The following is a 13474-nucleotide window of genomic DNA, read 5'->3' as shown; positions in this document are numbered from 1 at the left end:
TAAGCCTGAACTGTGAATAGGCCTTTTTTTCAGCCTGAAAAAGTTCAAGGAAAAGGAAAGGAACTAAGGTAAGTGTGGGAAGGGGAAGCGCCGCCGGGGAGGGGGGCATTGGGGTGGCGGAAAATATAGACTGCGCACTGGGTGCAGTTTGGTCCAGCTACGCCTCTGAAGTAAGTTGTGCGCTGAAAGAGTGGAAGAAGAGTGGGAGAGCAAGTAAAGCATGTGACAGGAGCAAAGAGTAAAGGAGAGAACAGCTAATTACATATAGATGTGAGGGTGATCTGGCTGCAACATCTGTCACCCCATTAATAACCAGGGTTCATTTGGCTGATCTGGCTGGCTAGGCGGGTGTCCCCTCCCTCCCTCCCTCCCTCCCTCCCTCCCTCCCTCATTGCTCCATGTCCTTCCCAAAGCTGTGCGCTCAGTGGAAGAGGACGGCTATCCCAGGTAGAAGGAGTGTATTGCTCTTCGGTCAAGGGTAAATGATAGCTGCACTCCCCTGCTAGAACCTCCAAACAAGCTCAACTAATTACATAGCAAATAAACTAAAGGACAACTCAAACTCAGTGATTTTAGGTGTGAAGGGAAGTTTTAGCCTTCTTACTCCATGGTTTTCCCTTTCTTGAATGCTCAGCTGCCGGTTGTTATAGTCATTAGCATTTAAACCAGTTGATGGTTGTTTCAACTAAATCTTTGGTAAGCCACAGAAAGTGAAAGTGATCATTATTGCTGTGGCCAGTCATGCTCATTTGAAATTTGATATAAGAGGCAAATCAGCATTGAAACATTTGGTTAATACCTGTAATCAGAACAATTAGCTATTGTACTATTTTGTCTGAGGGGTGGAGCAGGAAAGATGGGAGCCAGCAAACATCTTAGGGCCACTGAGGATTTGTCCCTCTTGCCAGTATATAAACATGAAAATTGGAGATTGTTTCTGTATTAATAACACATTGGAATTTAATGAGGATGTTCCGAACATGTTTAGACCATTAGCATCCCCCTGAATCCCTAATGAGCGTCAATAGCACATGTACTTTGACTTCTCTTAGTGATGAATAAGGGTAATAGAACAGAGAATGACAAGAGACCTTGGGTAAAGAGGTTTTAGAGAATATGGATGATAGCTCTAACAACAAAATCAAACACCTGTGCTACCTGGTTTCAGAAACTGTTGAAACTATCCGTCGTGGTTTAAACAGAATTTCTTCAAAGCTTATGTAGTTACTCTTCCCACCCAGTCATGAGGAATTTACAAGTGTGTGCAGCAATAAGCTGCAAAGTTGTAAACAATTTGCTCCAGTACTTTATGTAATGAATATATTATGCAAACTAACCCTCCAACTTCACAAAGTAGCTGTGACCATTTGCTGCTAAAATGGGTGTATTCCTCAGTGGCTTACAAAACAACAAGCTTTACACCATCTGAAAATTTTATTTAAGGAACAAATTAGCTTTATTGATTTGGTTACCTGGGAATTTTTTGGCTTTAGAGTCCAACAATGCAGAGTTCTGTTGACTTTTAAAACTAGGATTCCCTTGCTTTAAAAGGGGAACCTTTTTTGAATTCCGATGGTATGTTCCCTACATGAGTTTTTATAAATTCAAACATAACTGCTTGGATTCCACAAAAGAAACTCACTGCATCATCTGTGATAAAATATAAATCAACATTGCTTGTTTCAACCAATGCCCCACAGAGAGATTTGATGGACTGGACAGTATGTTCTACTCGCTCTCAGCCCGAAAAGAAGAACTCTACAGATCTTATTGAGGAACAATTAATTGCATCTATTCCCTCACTGCCCCCTTCAGAACAAACTGAAATAATTGAGATGATAGGGCGGGTGAAGTTTAAACTGCAGAGCTCAAGGGGTGGAACAATGCACCAACCCCCCCCCCCCCCCCCCCCCCCCGTTAATATTTTGGATATCAGCAACCCCCCAGTTTCTAGAAAGCAATGTTTCTCTATGAATATAGGAAGTGCAGAGAGGGATCACAATATCTACCAACCAGAGATTTTTGCCTTTATCAGCCTAAAAATATCTGTTAAGAGACTGAAGTTTGTCAGTAATTTGGCCTTTTAAGGTTCAGTGTCTAAACTTATACTTACCTCCTCAGCCTTCTTTATTACAATTAAGAACGATCTGGAAAAAAGTAGAATAATGTATTCTTCGTTCCAAAAATTCCCATCTTCTACATTGATGGTGATCTAAATGCGTGATTGGATCATAATGATAGTCTTTTGACAAACAAATTTGGAACCTTTACATCTGAGGATGATGAGGAACAGCTTCATAGCACTCAAAAGTCCCTTGATCCAGTGGCAAATTATGCAGGCTTGGGTTTAGTGCAAGTGACTGATAAACTAAATCTATCCATCCTAAATGGTTCTAAGTTATTAGAAGGACCAGAGGATGAGGATGCTCTGTTAAATTCTTATGATAAACTTATTCAGAGGCCTAAACCTCTCCTTTCAAGATGCTGTACTAATTGCAACAGCAGTCTGCCTTTTGCCAAAAGGTGGTTTGATCATGATTTCATAAAAGCTTTAAAAAGTCTTATAAGGGTCTGTAAGGAGTTTCAAAATAACAAAAACCAAATTACAGTGATTGATGTTTTGACATGTAAAAGATGATAGAAAGCCTTGCTGAAATAAAAAAAAAAAGAGCTGAGATACTGGTTAAATGGCCAGCACTTACTAAGATGGTTAAATCAAAAGACAATGTAGGTTTTTGGAAATGACTCTCACTTGCCCAGAATCAGACAAGCAACTCAATGGCAAATGCCATCTCTGTGGAGATATGGGAACACACATTCATCTGGGTAGAATCCCACTGTGGTCACCAGTGACATATATTTTTTTTTTCTGTGACTCTACCTAAATCCCCTTTTAAAGCCATCTGTGTTCATGACCATCACTGTGTCCACTGGCAGTGAATTCCACAATGTAGTTACTTATTGAATAATGAAAATTTTTCTTTTGTCTGTCCTTAACGTGTTACACGTTAACTTCATTGGGTTCTCCCAAGTTCTAGTACTGTGGGAAGGGAGAAAAAGCTTTCTGTCCAATTTTTTCACTCCATACAATCTATACATTAATCATGTCTATCTCCTTTGTCCTCTGAACTAGGTCCCAGAATCTTCAGCCTTTCCTTGTAAAAGAGGTGGTTCTACCCTTTATTCATCTTGAGTTGCCCTCTTCTGTACTTTTCCAGCTCTGAAATATTCTTATTGAGATTCAGAAACTAGAACAAAATAGTGTTCCAGTTGAAACTGTACCACAGTCATATACAATGATGTTACAATATTGACCCTTTTATTTTCAATCCCTTTCCTAGTAATTTTCAGCATAGAGTTTGCATTTTTACTGTTGCCACACACTGAGTTGAATTGTCATCCAGTTATCCACTGCAACACCAAAATCTTTCAGCTGTTTCAGGCCCCATCATCAAAGTCTGGATCTTTGATCCAGTGTGAATCAATTGCTTTGTACCTTTATAAGAACGCTACTTATAATGAAGGTAGCTGTATACCAGATCTCTCAGTCAGTGAGACATGTTTAACAGTAATGGTACAGACATGATGCTTTTTAGAACATGTTGGCTGGTTTGATGCGATTTTCTAACTGTCTTTTAGTATTTTGCAGGGTACTTGTATTGAATTGTATTGCATAATATTGATTTGCTGAAATAATAGTTCCAGTTTCCTTTGTTTTTCCGTAGGTAGTAATCCATGAAGACTTTATTCAATCCTGTTTTGATCGCTTGAAAGCCTCCTACGATACTTTGTGCGTGCTAGATGGAGATAAAGACAGTATTAATTGTGCAAGACAAGAAGCAATACGAATGGTGCGAGTTTTGACTGTTTTGAGGGAATATATAAATGAATGTGATAGTGATTATCATGAAGAACGAACAATTCTGCCAATGTCAAGGTTTGTGGAAATCTCATAATTGCTGAGAATGAATCTTATTCATTTTGTGAATATTTTCATAACTTTTTTGTTCCATGTTAGTGTAACTGCCAGATTAAGGATAAATCAAACTGCTCTTTTTACAAGTAATAAATTCTCCTTGATTTTCTAGTATGCAGGCCATTAAAGATATGCTTGTCTTAAAACTAGGACGTGCAATTTGGATCTATGTATTCAGGAATTTCCCCCCCTCCCCCGGCAGTCTTTTTTCAGTTTTTTCTCAATAGAAAAATTGGGAAATTGTTGAGCAGTGTGGGAAACACTTCTAAAATGGATGAAATGCTGTTCCAAGAAGTTGTTTTTCTCATTCAAAATGAATAGCATGAAATGTAAGACAATTTACAGTATTAGATAATTTTCATGTATACTGTAAACATATAAGAGTTACTTCAATTACATGTTAAAATATGAATAATTTTAGTAACAATGAATATGGTATAATGTTTAATACACTATCAAGAATCTGTGTTTTCAGTGTTATAAAGTTAAACATTCAAATATGCTGCTAGTTCTGTTGTGCCTGCATGAGACTGTTTCTGCCAAATCCACTTATTTTTCTAATTTTAATGCTAAGATGGCAAAAATTAAGTTACATGAGGGTGCATCAGTTTGCAGGTCTCTTTAAAATACCAGATATGTCAGCAGTTTGTAGAAAACGAAGATGTCTATACACTAAAATCTCATAAATATGCCAAATAGTATAAATTTATATGATAACTAACTTGTAAGGGATGCATTTTATGCTGTTAATAAAAACTAGTTTAGGTTTGATGGAATAATGCATATATTTAAGTTTTCTGTCAGATTTTCATTATGTCCTGAAAAGCTGTTCTCCAGTACTTTCAAAGTTGCCAGATTCTTTGACATCACTAAACATTTGGAATAAGATAGAGGAAAGCAGGATAGGTTGCCTTGCAAATGAAAGTTAAGCATATTCCCCAGTATACCTTCAGGAGTAGTGGAATGGGGAACTGTGTACCCTAATTGATGTCATGGTTATGCTGAGGGAAGGGGGAGTGTGAAAAGAGCCAGTCATGTGATTGGTATCTGTCTGCATTTGTGGAAGGAGGCACATATAGCAGCACATTCTCTTGTCCTTTTCATCTGAAAGGTGGGCATACCCGAAAATAAGACAGGGTCTTATATTAATTTTTGCTCCAAAAGTTGCATTAGGGCTTATTTTCAGAGGATGTCTTATTTTTTTTCCATGGTTTTGCTCCCCCCACGTGACTAGATCAACTGCACCGGGAATCTAGGGCTTATTTTTGGAGTAGGGCTTATATTTCGAGCATCCTCGAAAATTCTCGAAAAATCATGCTAGGACTTATTTTCGGGGAAACAGGGTAGTTGTCCTCTGATCATTTACTGTTGACGTGCAGCATGTTGAAATGGTTCTCAAACAGTGAAAGTTCTGAATTATGAACCTTAATTTTGGTGCTGGTTCATATCCCTGTTTGAAACTTCCCTTCTTCCCAGTGCTTCTTCCCTACAGTGACCACATTCTTCTTTGAGCCTTAGAGCCAAGTTACTTGATCAACATCCTCCATGTAAGATATGTGTTGCTCAGACGGCAGGTGCAGATCATTGTAAAATTACCAGTTTTGAATAGTTAGTCTTTGATTGTAACTTAAGAGAATTCAGACACTCACAGCCCATTCCAAAGGGGAGCAGTAGAGCAGTAGCCCTGGGCCACCACCACAGTACTGCCTCTGAAGAGGCAATCAGCGTTGTGGGCGCTGAAGGATAAACTCCTTTCTCTCCCAGAAAAACTCACAGAGGGGTATGACTTACGCAGCCCTTTTTGGTGTCATAAGTCTGCACCACTGAAAGGGGGCATTCCAGGCCCGAAACTTCTTTGGGTGTCGCCTCTGGGAATGCCCCTGGAATGCTGATATGGCCTCCTACACTGCAGAAGTGATGGTGTGGGGAAAGTGTCCAGGTTCCAGTGTCACTGTACCCTACCTCCAAGGTTAAGTCCCTCTGTGATGGCGTCCTGTCACTTTGCGCAGCGCTGGTTGCACTAGCGCCAGCACAACCCTTCTGCTGCTTCCAGTACGGTTTCAGTTAATGCCCTCCTTATAGGGACTGTTGTGATCATTTACAAATTCTTATTTTAGCCTTATCTGGATGTACTCTGACACTATTAAAGTTGTTTGAACATGGGGCCCTGTTTTGATTAATATATTCTTTTTCTGTATTTCCAGAGCTTTTCGTGGAAAACACATTTCTCTGGTAGTCCGTTTCCCAAACCAAGGTCGACAAGTTGAAGATCTGGATGTTTGGTCTCATACGAACGACACAATTGGTTCAGTCAGACGTTGCATTCTGAACCGCATTAAAGCCAACAGTGCACATACAAAAGTAGAATTATTTATTGGAGGTGAACTGGTGGATCCAGCAGATGATAGGAAGTTAATTGGACAGCTAAATCTCAAAGATAAGACAGTAAGTACTATTCAGTGTTACTGTATTGATAAACTGCCCCATTTTGTGAGTTCGCTATTGAAAGAGACAAAAGTATACATTTGAAATTGTCGTATTTTTGCTGAGTAGGTTTGCAGTATTTATTATTGAAAACATGGTGTAAGACACTAAACTAGACTTCAGAGCCTCAGTAGGTGGATTGCATGCTTCTAAGGGGCCAGTATGTTTGGTTGATTTTGGAAGAATCTACTGCTAGCGCACATAAGTACAAAACAAAGACCCCTGAGACCATTGCAGTGGAGAGGATTCCTTTTTAGTATAGGCTAAAACTGACTTGACTTTTCCTCTTCCTGTCATGTGTCTGATATGTGACTTCCTGCTTGCAATTCAGCAGATCTAATGCTGCTGCTATCATGTAAAATGTTGGAGCCAACTGGATTAACATATTCAAGCAACTTTGAATTTACAATTTATAATAAAACCTGATGATCTTGCACAATTTTATTTTCAGCTAATTACAGCTAAGCTTACCCAGATAAGTTCCAATATGCCTTCAAGCCCTGATAGTTCTTCTGACTCCTCTACTGGTTCTCCTGGAAATCATGGGAATCACTATAGTGATGGTCCTAACCCAGAAGTTGAAAGTTGCTTGCCTGGAGTAGTAAGTGCAGAGACATAAATTCAAAAAGATATTACTGATTCAAAATTCAAATTATTTATATAACATGGTATGAATTGATGTATGACAAGTTTGTATTTTTTATTTTAGATCATGTCACTTCATCGTAGACATATTTCTTTTCTTTGGCAAGTTGCCGACCTAGGCAGTCGTTTAAATATGCCCCCTCTTAGAGATGGCGCACGCATCCTTATGAAATTAATGCCCCCAGGTAAGATTCTGCATTTTATTTTTATGTTGAAATTAATAAAACATATTAGAGGGATTTTGCTACATGAATTTTTTTTCTCTGTTGTATCCCCCTATGTAAAAAAAAGCATGTTTAATTTGCATCCTTGTTCAAAAGCAGCATCTAGAGCAGTGTTTCCCAACCTTTTCGACGTCGCGGAACCCTTGACTTCGCTCTTCATATCTTTAGGGTACCCTTGAGGTTCATTTGATTTTTTTTGCATTTTTAAGGTTTTTTTTTTCTGTTTTTGGCCTGTAGGTGGGGGAGTGGCAAGCAGGGGGAGGGGAGGGAAAGCAGCGTTGACAGCCGCGTTGGTTGTTTGCCTAAATTCAGCATGGATTGGGGGGATTTAAAGGGAGTGCTTCCTTTAAATCTATCCCCCCAATCCACACCGAATTTAGGCAAATAAAACAGTTCTGTTTTTCAGTGTTGTTTAAAAAAACCCCATGAGGCTTCCAACCCCCCCCCCCTTCCAAAATCCATTTGATTCTGGGGGGAGGGGCAGACAATAGCATTGTCATGGTACCCCTGGGATGTGCTCAGGGTACCACGGAACCCTGGTTGGGAATCACTGATCTAGAGATTGGTATCAGTAGGGCATACTTATTGCAGCCCCTTTCTGTTGAAATCCATGAGCAGTTTTTTCAGAATAAAAGTTTGAGGATTTTCTTGAGTTGTGAAAGAAGATGACAAACCACAATTTCTGCAACGTTACCTTAATACGCTTTTATATGTGCCATCTCTACAGACTGAAGGCTATACCTGGGGTTTAACCGCAAAACCAATGTGGTTTAGTGGTTAGAATATTGGACTAGGGACTGGTTAACCCAGGTTTGAATTCCCCATTCTACCTGGGGTCTGACTTGATAACTTTGAGTTTTACAAGGGCAAAACTGAGAGGAAACTGATGTAAACTGTTTTACATCCCCGTAACGGAGAAATATAGGGTATCATTAAATAATAATTTGTTTTGAATTTTTTTTTTGTAAATTGAGGATTATTTTCCATTCCCCTGCATTATGTAGTGGAAAATATAATATGAAATTTATTTTTGTCTTATTCTTTTAAAGAAGTTTATTTCTGGTTACCTTTTTCACTTGTATTAGTATATCTCAGTTTTAACTAGTATGCTAAAGAAGTCTGTGTTACTGTGCTTTTTATTACAGATAACACAACTGTAGAGAAACTAAGAGCTATTTGCTTAGACCATGCTAAACTTGGTGAGAGCAGCCTTAGTTCATCCCTTGATTCTCTTTTCTTCGGCCCTTCTGCTTCACAAGTGCTATATCTTACTGAGGTTTGTACTATTTCCAATCAGTATTTTTTGAAATATGAAAACTTCTGTTATTTGTTTTCTGTACTGAAACTGGTAATCATGCAGGTTGTATTCAGAGATCAAAGTAAGACCACGATTTATAATTAACATGATTCTGCAGTGCTCAGGCTAGTGTTCCTTCCCCTCCTTTGCTATGCTGAGATTGAAGACTTGAAAGACTTCTGTTGAACCACAGTTGTTCCCCCCCATCTGAATCGAGCACTTGACAAATTGTGCTTTGTTACTTGCCAGCAAACTGGCATGGTAAAGATTATATAGATTGAAAATACTAGTTTGTAAAAAAAAGAAATAGATGAATGAGTTGTACTGCAATAACAAACTCTGGTTAAATTCAAGACTTCCTGTTTGGAGAATGCATGAGAGAAAGAAGGATTTTATAGAGGACATTATTACTCATTCTCATGAGCAAACTGTTTTATTTATGATATCTGAATGCAGCTATAATTATGAATATTTGGAGCACTTCAGTTTGTACTGTGTTCTAGATAAGATAGTGATAAGTACTTTAGCATAACAGTTAAGTTTGAGTCCAGTAGCTCTTTAGAGACTGACAAGATTTTCAGGGTATAAGCTTTCGAAAGTTGAAGCTCTCTTTATCATACATTTTCATCAGACAAATAGAGCTTTAACTCTCAAAGGCTTGTACCTGAAAATATTGATGGTCTCTGAGGTGCTACTGAAGTCAGATCTAACTGTTCATTTTTGTGGGTTCACTGCTCAGGCCAGCCATGGTAGACTAGTTTTAGGTCCTAACTAGCTGACTAGAAATGGACTCACTGCCTCCCCCCGATCTTCCCACCTAAGGTCACATGACAAGAGGGAGAGGAGTACACATTCCCTCAGTCCCTCTTTTTCTGCCATGGTGGTTAGAAAGATCTTCTGGTTGCTTGTGCTGACTAGATTATTCATGCATTTTTCTTGTTGTCTTTGTTTTCTTACACCTTCTGCTTTGACACTGCTGTTGTCCTTTCTGGTGATGTCTTTGAAGAGGAACATGGTGCTCTTCAAGAAATGCTTCTTCTTTGTAGCTAGAATGGCCAGAACCGAGGCCCATCAGGAGTGCTTTCTATGCCTTGGGGAAGCTCATTCCCTGCTATTCACAAGGTGTATGAGCACACCATACTTCTGTTCAGCCTTTCCGCTGCCCCTAGAACATTTACCAATTCCCAATAATTCCCACATTCCGTGCTGGGGGAGGGGGAGTGAGTACATTTCTTGTCATCTAGTTAGCACCTAAAAGTTTTGTATTCTAATGCGGCTGGACTTTGCACATGCACAGACCCAGTCTCTGCCTGCGCAGGAACCCACTCAATGAACTACAATTACAGGTAAGTGTAACACTGTATTTCTACTTCAGACCAACATGGTTACCCTCTGAAACTACTTTAGCATAAAACTAAGTGAAAAAAAATCATGTAGAAATCCTGACATTCCGCTTTTCAGTGTGTGCTTAATAAGTAAAATTTCAAAATATTCTTTCTACCAGAGTTTTTTTCTTTTTTCCCCTCCAGGTAGTCTATGCCTTGTTAATGCCTGCCAACTTACCTTTGGGAGAAGATGCCACTGACTTCCAGTACAACTTCTTAAAAAGTGGTGGCTTGCCTCTTGTCCTAAGTATGCTAACCAGAAATAACTTCCTGCCAAATGCAGATATGGAAACAAGAAGGGGTGCCTACTTAAATGCTCTAAAAATAGCCAAACTGTTGCTAACAGCAATTGGATATGGCCATGTTAGAGCTGTGGCAGAAGCTTATCAGCCTGTTGTAGAGGGCACAAGCCCATTGTCACCGGTAAGACTAACATATTCTGAAAGCAAATCTTACATTTGTGTCCACTGCTTTATTCATTGACCGCCAACATCTCTTGCATGCAGATAGACTATTGTTCACTCTCTATACAAGCCATTTTATTTGTTTCTTTCTCACTGTATACATTTCAACATCTGAGTTCAGGACCTGGAAAATGTGACCTTTATTTTTTTCTGAGCCACTAAATTTAGTTGGAGTTATGGTTTCCTATGTTGGGAAAAAGAAAGAAAATGCTGAAAGGGGAAAAATGCCACATGAAGTGTTCAACATGTGGTCTTGAAGGATCTGTCATCTGGCTTGTCTTAAAAATGACTGCAGCTCCTTGTATGGCTTTTCCCAGGTTCACCCAACCCTGTTTCTTTTTTTTTCCAAATGGCGAGAGCTAATGATAACAACTCCACAGCTATTCAACATTATCTATGAAGCTCACTCAAGCCCAAGGCATAGTAAACTTCCATATTGTAAACTCAGCTATTGTAATCAATATCTATTATCTATCCATAGATATTTGGCGAAATGGATCCTTTGAATCACTTTACCCTTATAGAAACAGCTGTTTTCACACTTCCTCCCAGCAGCCCTCTAAGACTCCTAGAAGGTCATTGCTGGGAATTAGTGAGCTTCATGGATGAAATGCCATGGGAGCAAGGAAATGCAAAGGAAGGAAATTGAGCAAGGAAATGGAAGCAAGTGAAATTACTGCTACCTCCCCCTTCTCACTGTGGAAGGAAGCATGGTGGAAGCAGTCTTCTGTATGGGTAAAGATAGGAAGGGTTTTATACACACACCATAATCTTCTGGCATTTTGTCCATAAGGCTCTTTCAGTTATTGGTGGTGGTGTTGGGAATTTAAACAATTATTTTCATATAAGGAAATGCCATGGAAATATTTTTCAGCATGTTAATTGTTATGATTGAGAATACAACTTGTACTTTTTAAAATAATAAAATAAATTATTACAGATCAACCAAGCAACCCATGATCAGGCGGTAGTGTTGCAGACTGCTCTGCAGAATATTCCCAATCCAACTTCAGAATGCATGCTAAGAAATGTGGCTATACGCCTTGCTCAGCAAATATCTGATGAGGTTAGTATGGTCTTCATAATTTTTAAAAATCTTCCATCTGTTTCTGATCCATAAAACACAGTCCTCAATGAAAACTTTTATAACTGCACAGGAAGAGCAAATAGAAACTGCTTATTCACAGAAATCAGTGAAAAAGTTCTTAGTTCTTTTTTGTGGTGTCTCTGCAAGCTTACACTCAGGTTCTGTAGTTACACAGAAAGTAACATGGTGAATGTTCTAGAGCTACAGGTTTAAGTTTTTGGTGTGATGAAACCTTTTGGTCACGGGAGTGTGTTGCTTAGTGTATATTCTTCCAAGTCATGGAGAAGATTCCCTCCCACTCAGTTTTCTTTTAACTACAATGGTAGTAGGTTCATAGAAGCTCTGTGGTGCAGAATGGCAAGTTGCTGTACTGCAGTCAAAACCTCTGCTCACGATATGAGTTCAGTCCCAATGGAAGTTGGTTTGAGGTATCCAACTCAAGGTTGACTCAGCCTTCCATCCTTCGAAGGTTGGTATAATGAGTATCCAGCTTGCTGAGAGTAAAGTGTGGATGACTGGGGGAGGCAGTGGCAAACCACCTCATAAACAAAGTCTGCCTGGTAAACACAGGGATGTGGCATCATCCCATGGGTCAGTAATGACCAGGTGCTTCCATAGGGGACTACTTTTACCTTTCAGTAGTATCACGAAAACACAGAATTCTGTCAAAAGGCCTACTTTGGCACGAAAACAATCTTAATCAAGATTATGACTTGATAAAGTTGTGCTAAAATATTAAAATACTAAAATCTTGAAAAGTTAGCTGTAATTATTTTTGTTTCTAAAAGTAAGCTTGTCAGTGATATAATTTTTCACATTTTGCACATATTTTTATGTGAGGATGTATTTTTCCTATCATAAAGCTTTTGGCGTGAGGTGAGCTGAAAATCTCAATATTAATCCATAGCAGTAATGATAATATATTTCTGTTTTCAGGCTTCAAAGTATATCCCTGATATCTGTGTTATTAGAGCAGTCCAAAAAATCGTTTGGGCTTCAGGATGTGGATCAGTTCAGCTGGTTTTCTCCTCAAATGAGGATATTAGTAAAATTTATGAGAAGGTAAAAAAATTTTTTTTGTTAAATTAATTTGAGGGGGGAAGGGTTAAGAAAATTATGCTTGAAGTGGCCTTTTTACATATAGTTGACACTTTGGTGTTAATTCTTAATCTTGGAATACTGTATTTCCTAAATGTAATTTACTGTGTGAAAATCTCAGATTTTTTATTACTCAGTGTTGAGTTAAAGCTTCTGTCTGGCTACTGAGGCTAATTGCTCACTTCTAAGTTGGCTTTAATATAACAGTGATTTTATGGGGAGATGTGTGTAGAGAAATGTAGTCTGTCCCCAAATGCATCTGGCATCTATGGATTGTGTGCTAGTGGGATTGACTTACAACTGTCAAAAAGGTCAGACGGTTGGCTTAAACAATCCGTGTTCTCAACTAATCTTGGTTGACCATACAACAGAGTAATATAATTTATATCCTAATTTTTTTGATGAGAGAAGGTATCCCGTTTCTTTCACAACATTTTTGTATGGAACTGTGGAATTTTCATTAATGTTAGGCTTAAGGTAAGTCAGGGTAAGCAGTTTGTATTATGTGTGTCAAAATAGATGATTTCATTATGTGCTTGTGTTACAACATAGTTGCTAATGGCTAGGACCTAATAGCTGGTTCTATGATTTTTTGTGTCGCAGGTTATAGAATTTGACAGTTGATACTTCTAAATCATCTTCTGACATATGAATGTGAGGGATTATTAATTAGACCACAAGTCTAAGAGATCGTTGCACTTTGAGATTTGTATGAAGTACTCGAGTTGTGAGCATCAAATAAAAAGTCGTGTAAATTCTGAAAGACCTATTCAGGATTACAGTTGACACTGGACTTCAATTTCAGATTCATGAA

General features: G+C 38.7%; 1 protein-coding gene across 4 annotated transcripts in view; it reads left to right on the top strand.

The window, feature by feature from the left end:
• USP9X (ubiquitin specific peptidase 9 X-linked) overlaps positions 1–13474 on the top strand; it is a 113194-nt gene that overhangs the window by 64029 nt on the left and 35691 nt on the right. For all 4 annotated transcript variants that reach the window (XM_048494896.1, XM_048494897.1, XM_048494894.1 and 1 more), the window contains 8 exons: positions 3726–3937; positions 6181–6421; positions 6912–7061; positions 7170–7290; positions 8475–8605; positions 10156–10434; positions 11416–11541; positions 12499–12624. In XM_048494896.1, the coding sequence (XP_048350853.1) occupies positions 3726–3937; positions 6181–6421; positions 6912–7061; positions 7170–7290; positions 8475–8605; positions 10156–10434; positions 11416–11541; positions 12499–12624 (1386 nt within the window). The remainder of the gene's footprint in view (positions 1–3725; positions 3938–6180; positions 6422–6911; positions 7062–7169; positions 7291–8474; positions 8606–10155; positions 10435–11415; positions 11542–12498; positions 12625–13474) is intronic.

Source organism: Sphaerodactylus townsendi, linkage group LG04, assembly GCF_021028975.2.
Source record: "Sphaerodactylus townsendi isolate TG3544 linkage group LG04, MPM_Stown_v2.3, whole genome shotgun sequence".
NCBI classification, from domain to species: domain Eukaryota; kingdom Metazoa; phylum Chordata; class Lepidosauria; order Squamata; family Sphaerodactylidae; genus Sphaerodactylus; species Sphaerodactylus townsendi.
This window is presented reverse-complemented; position numbering and strand designations above follow the sequence as displayed.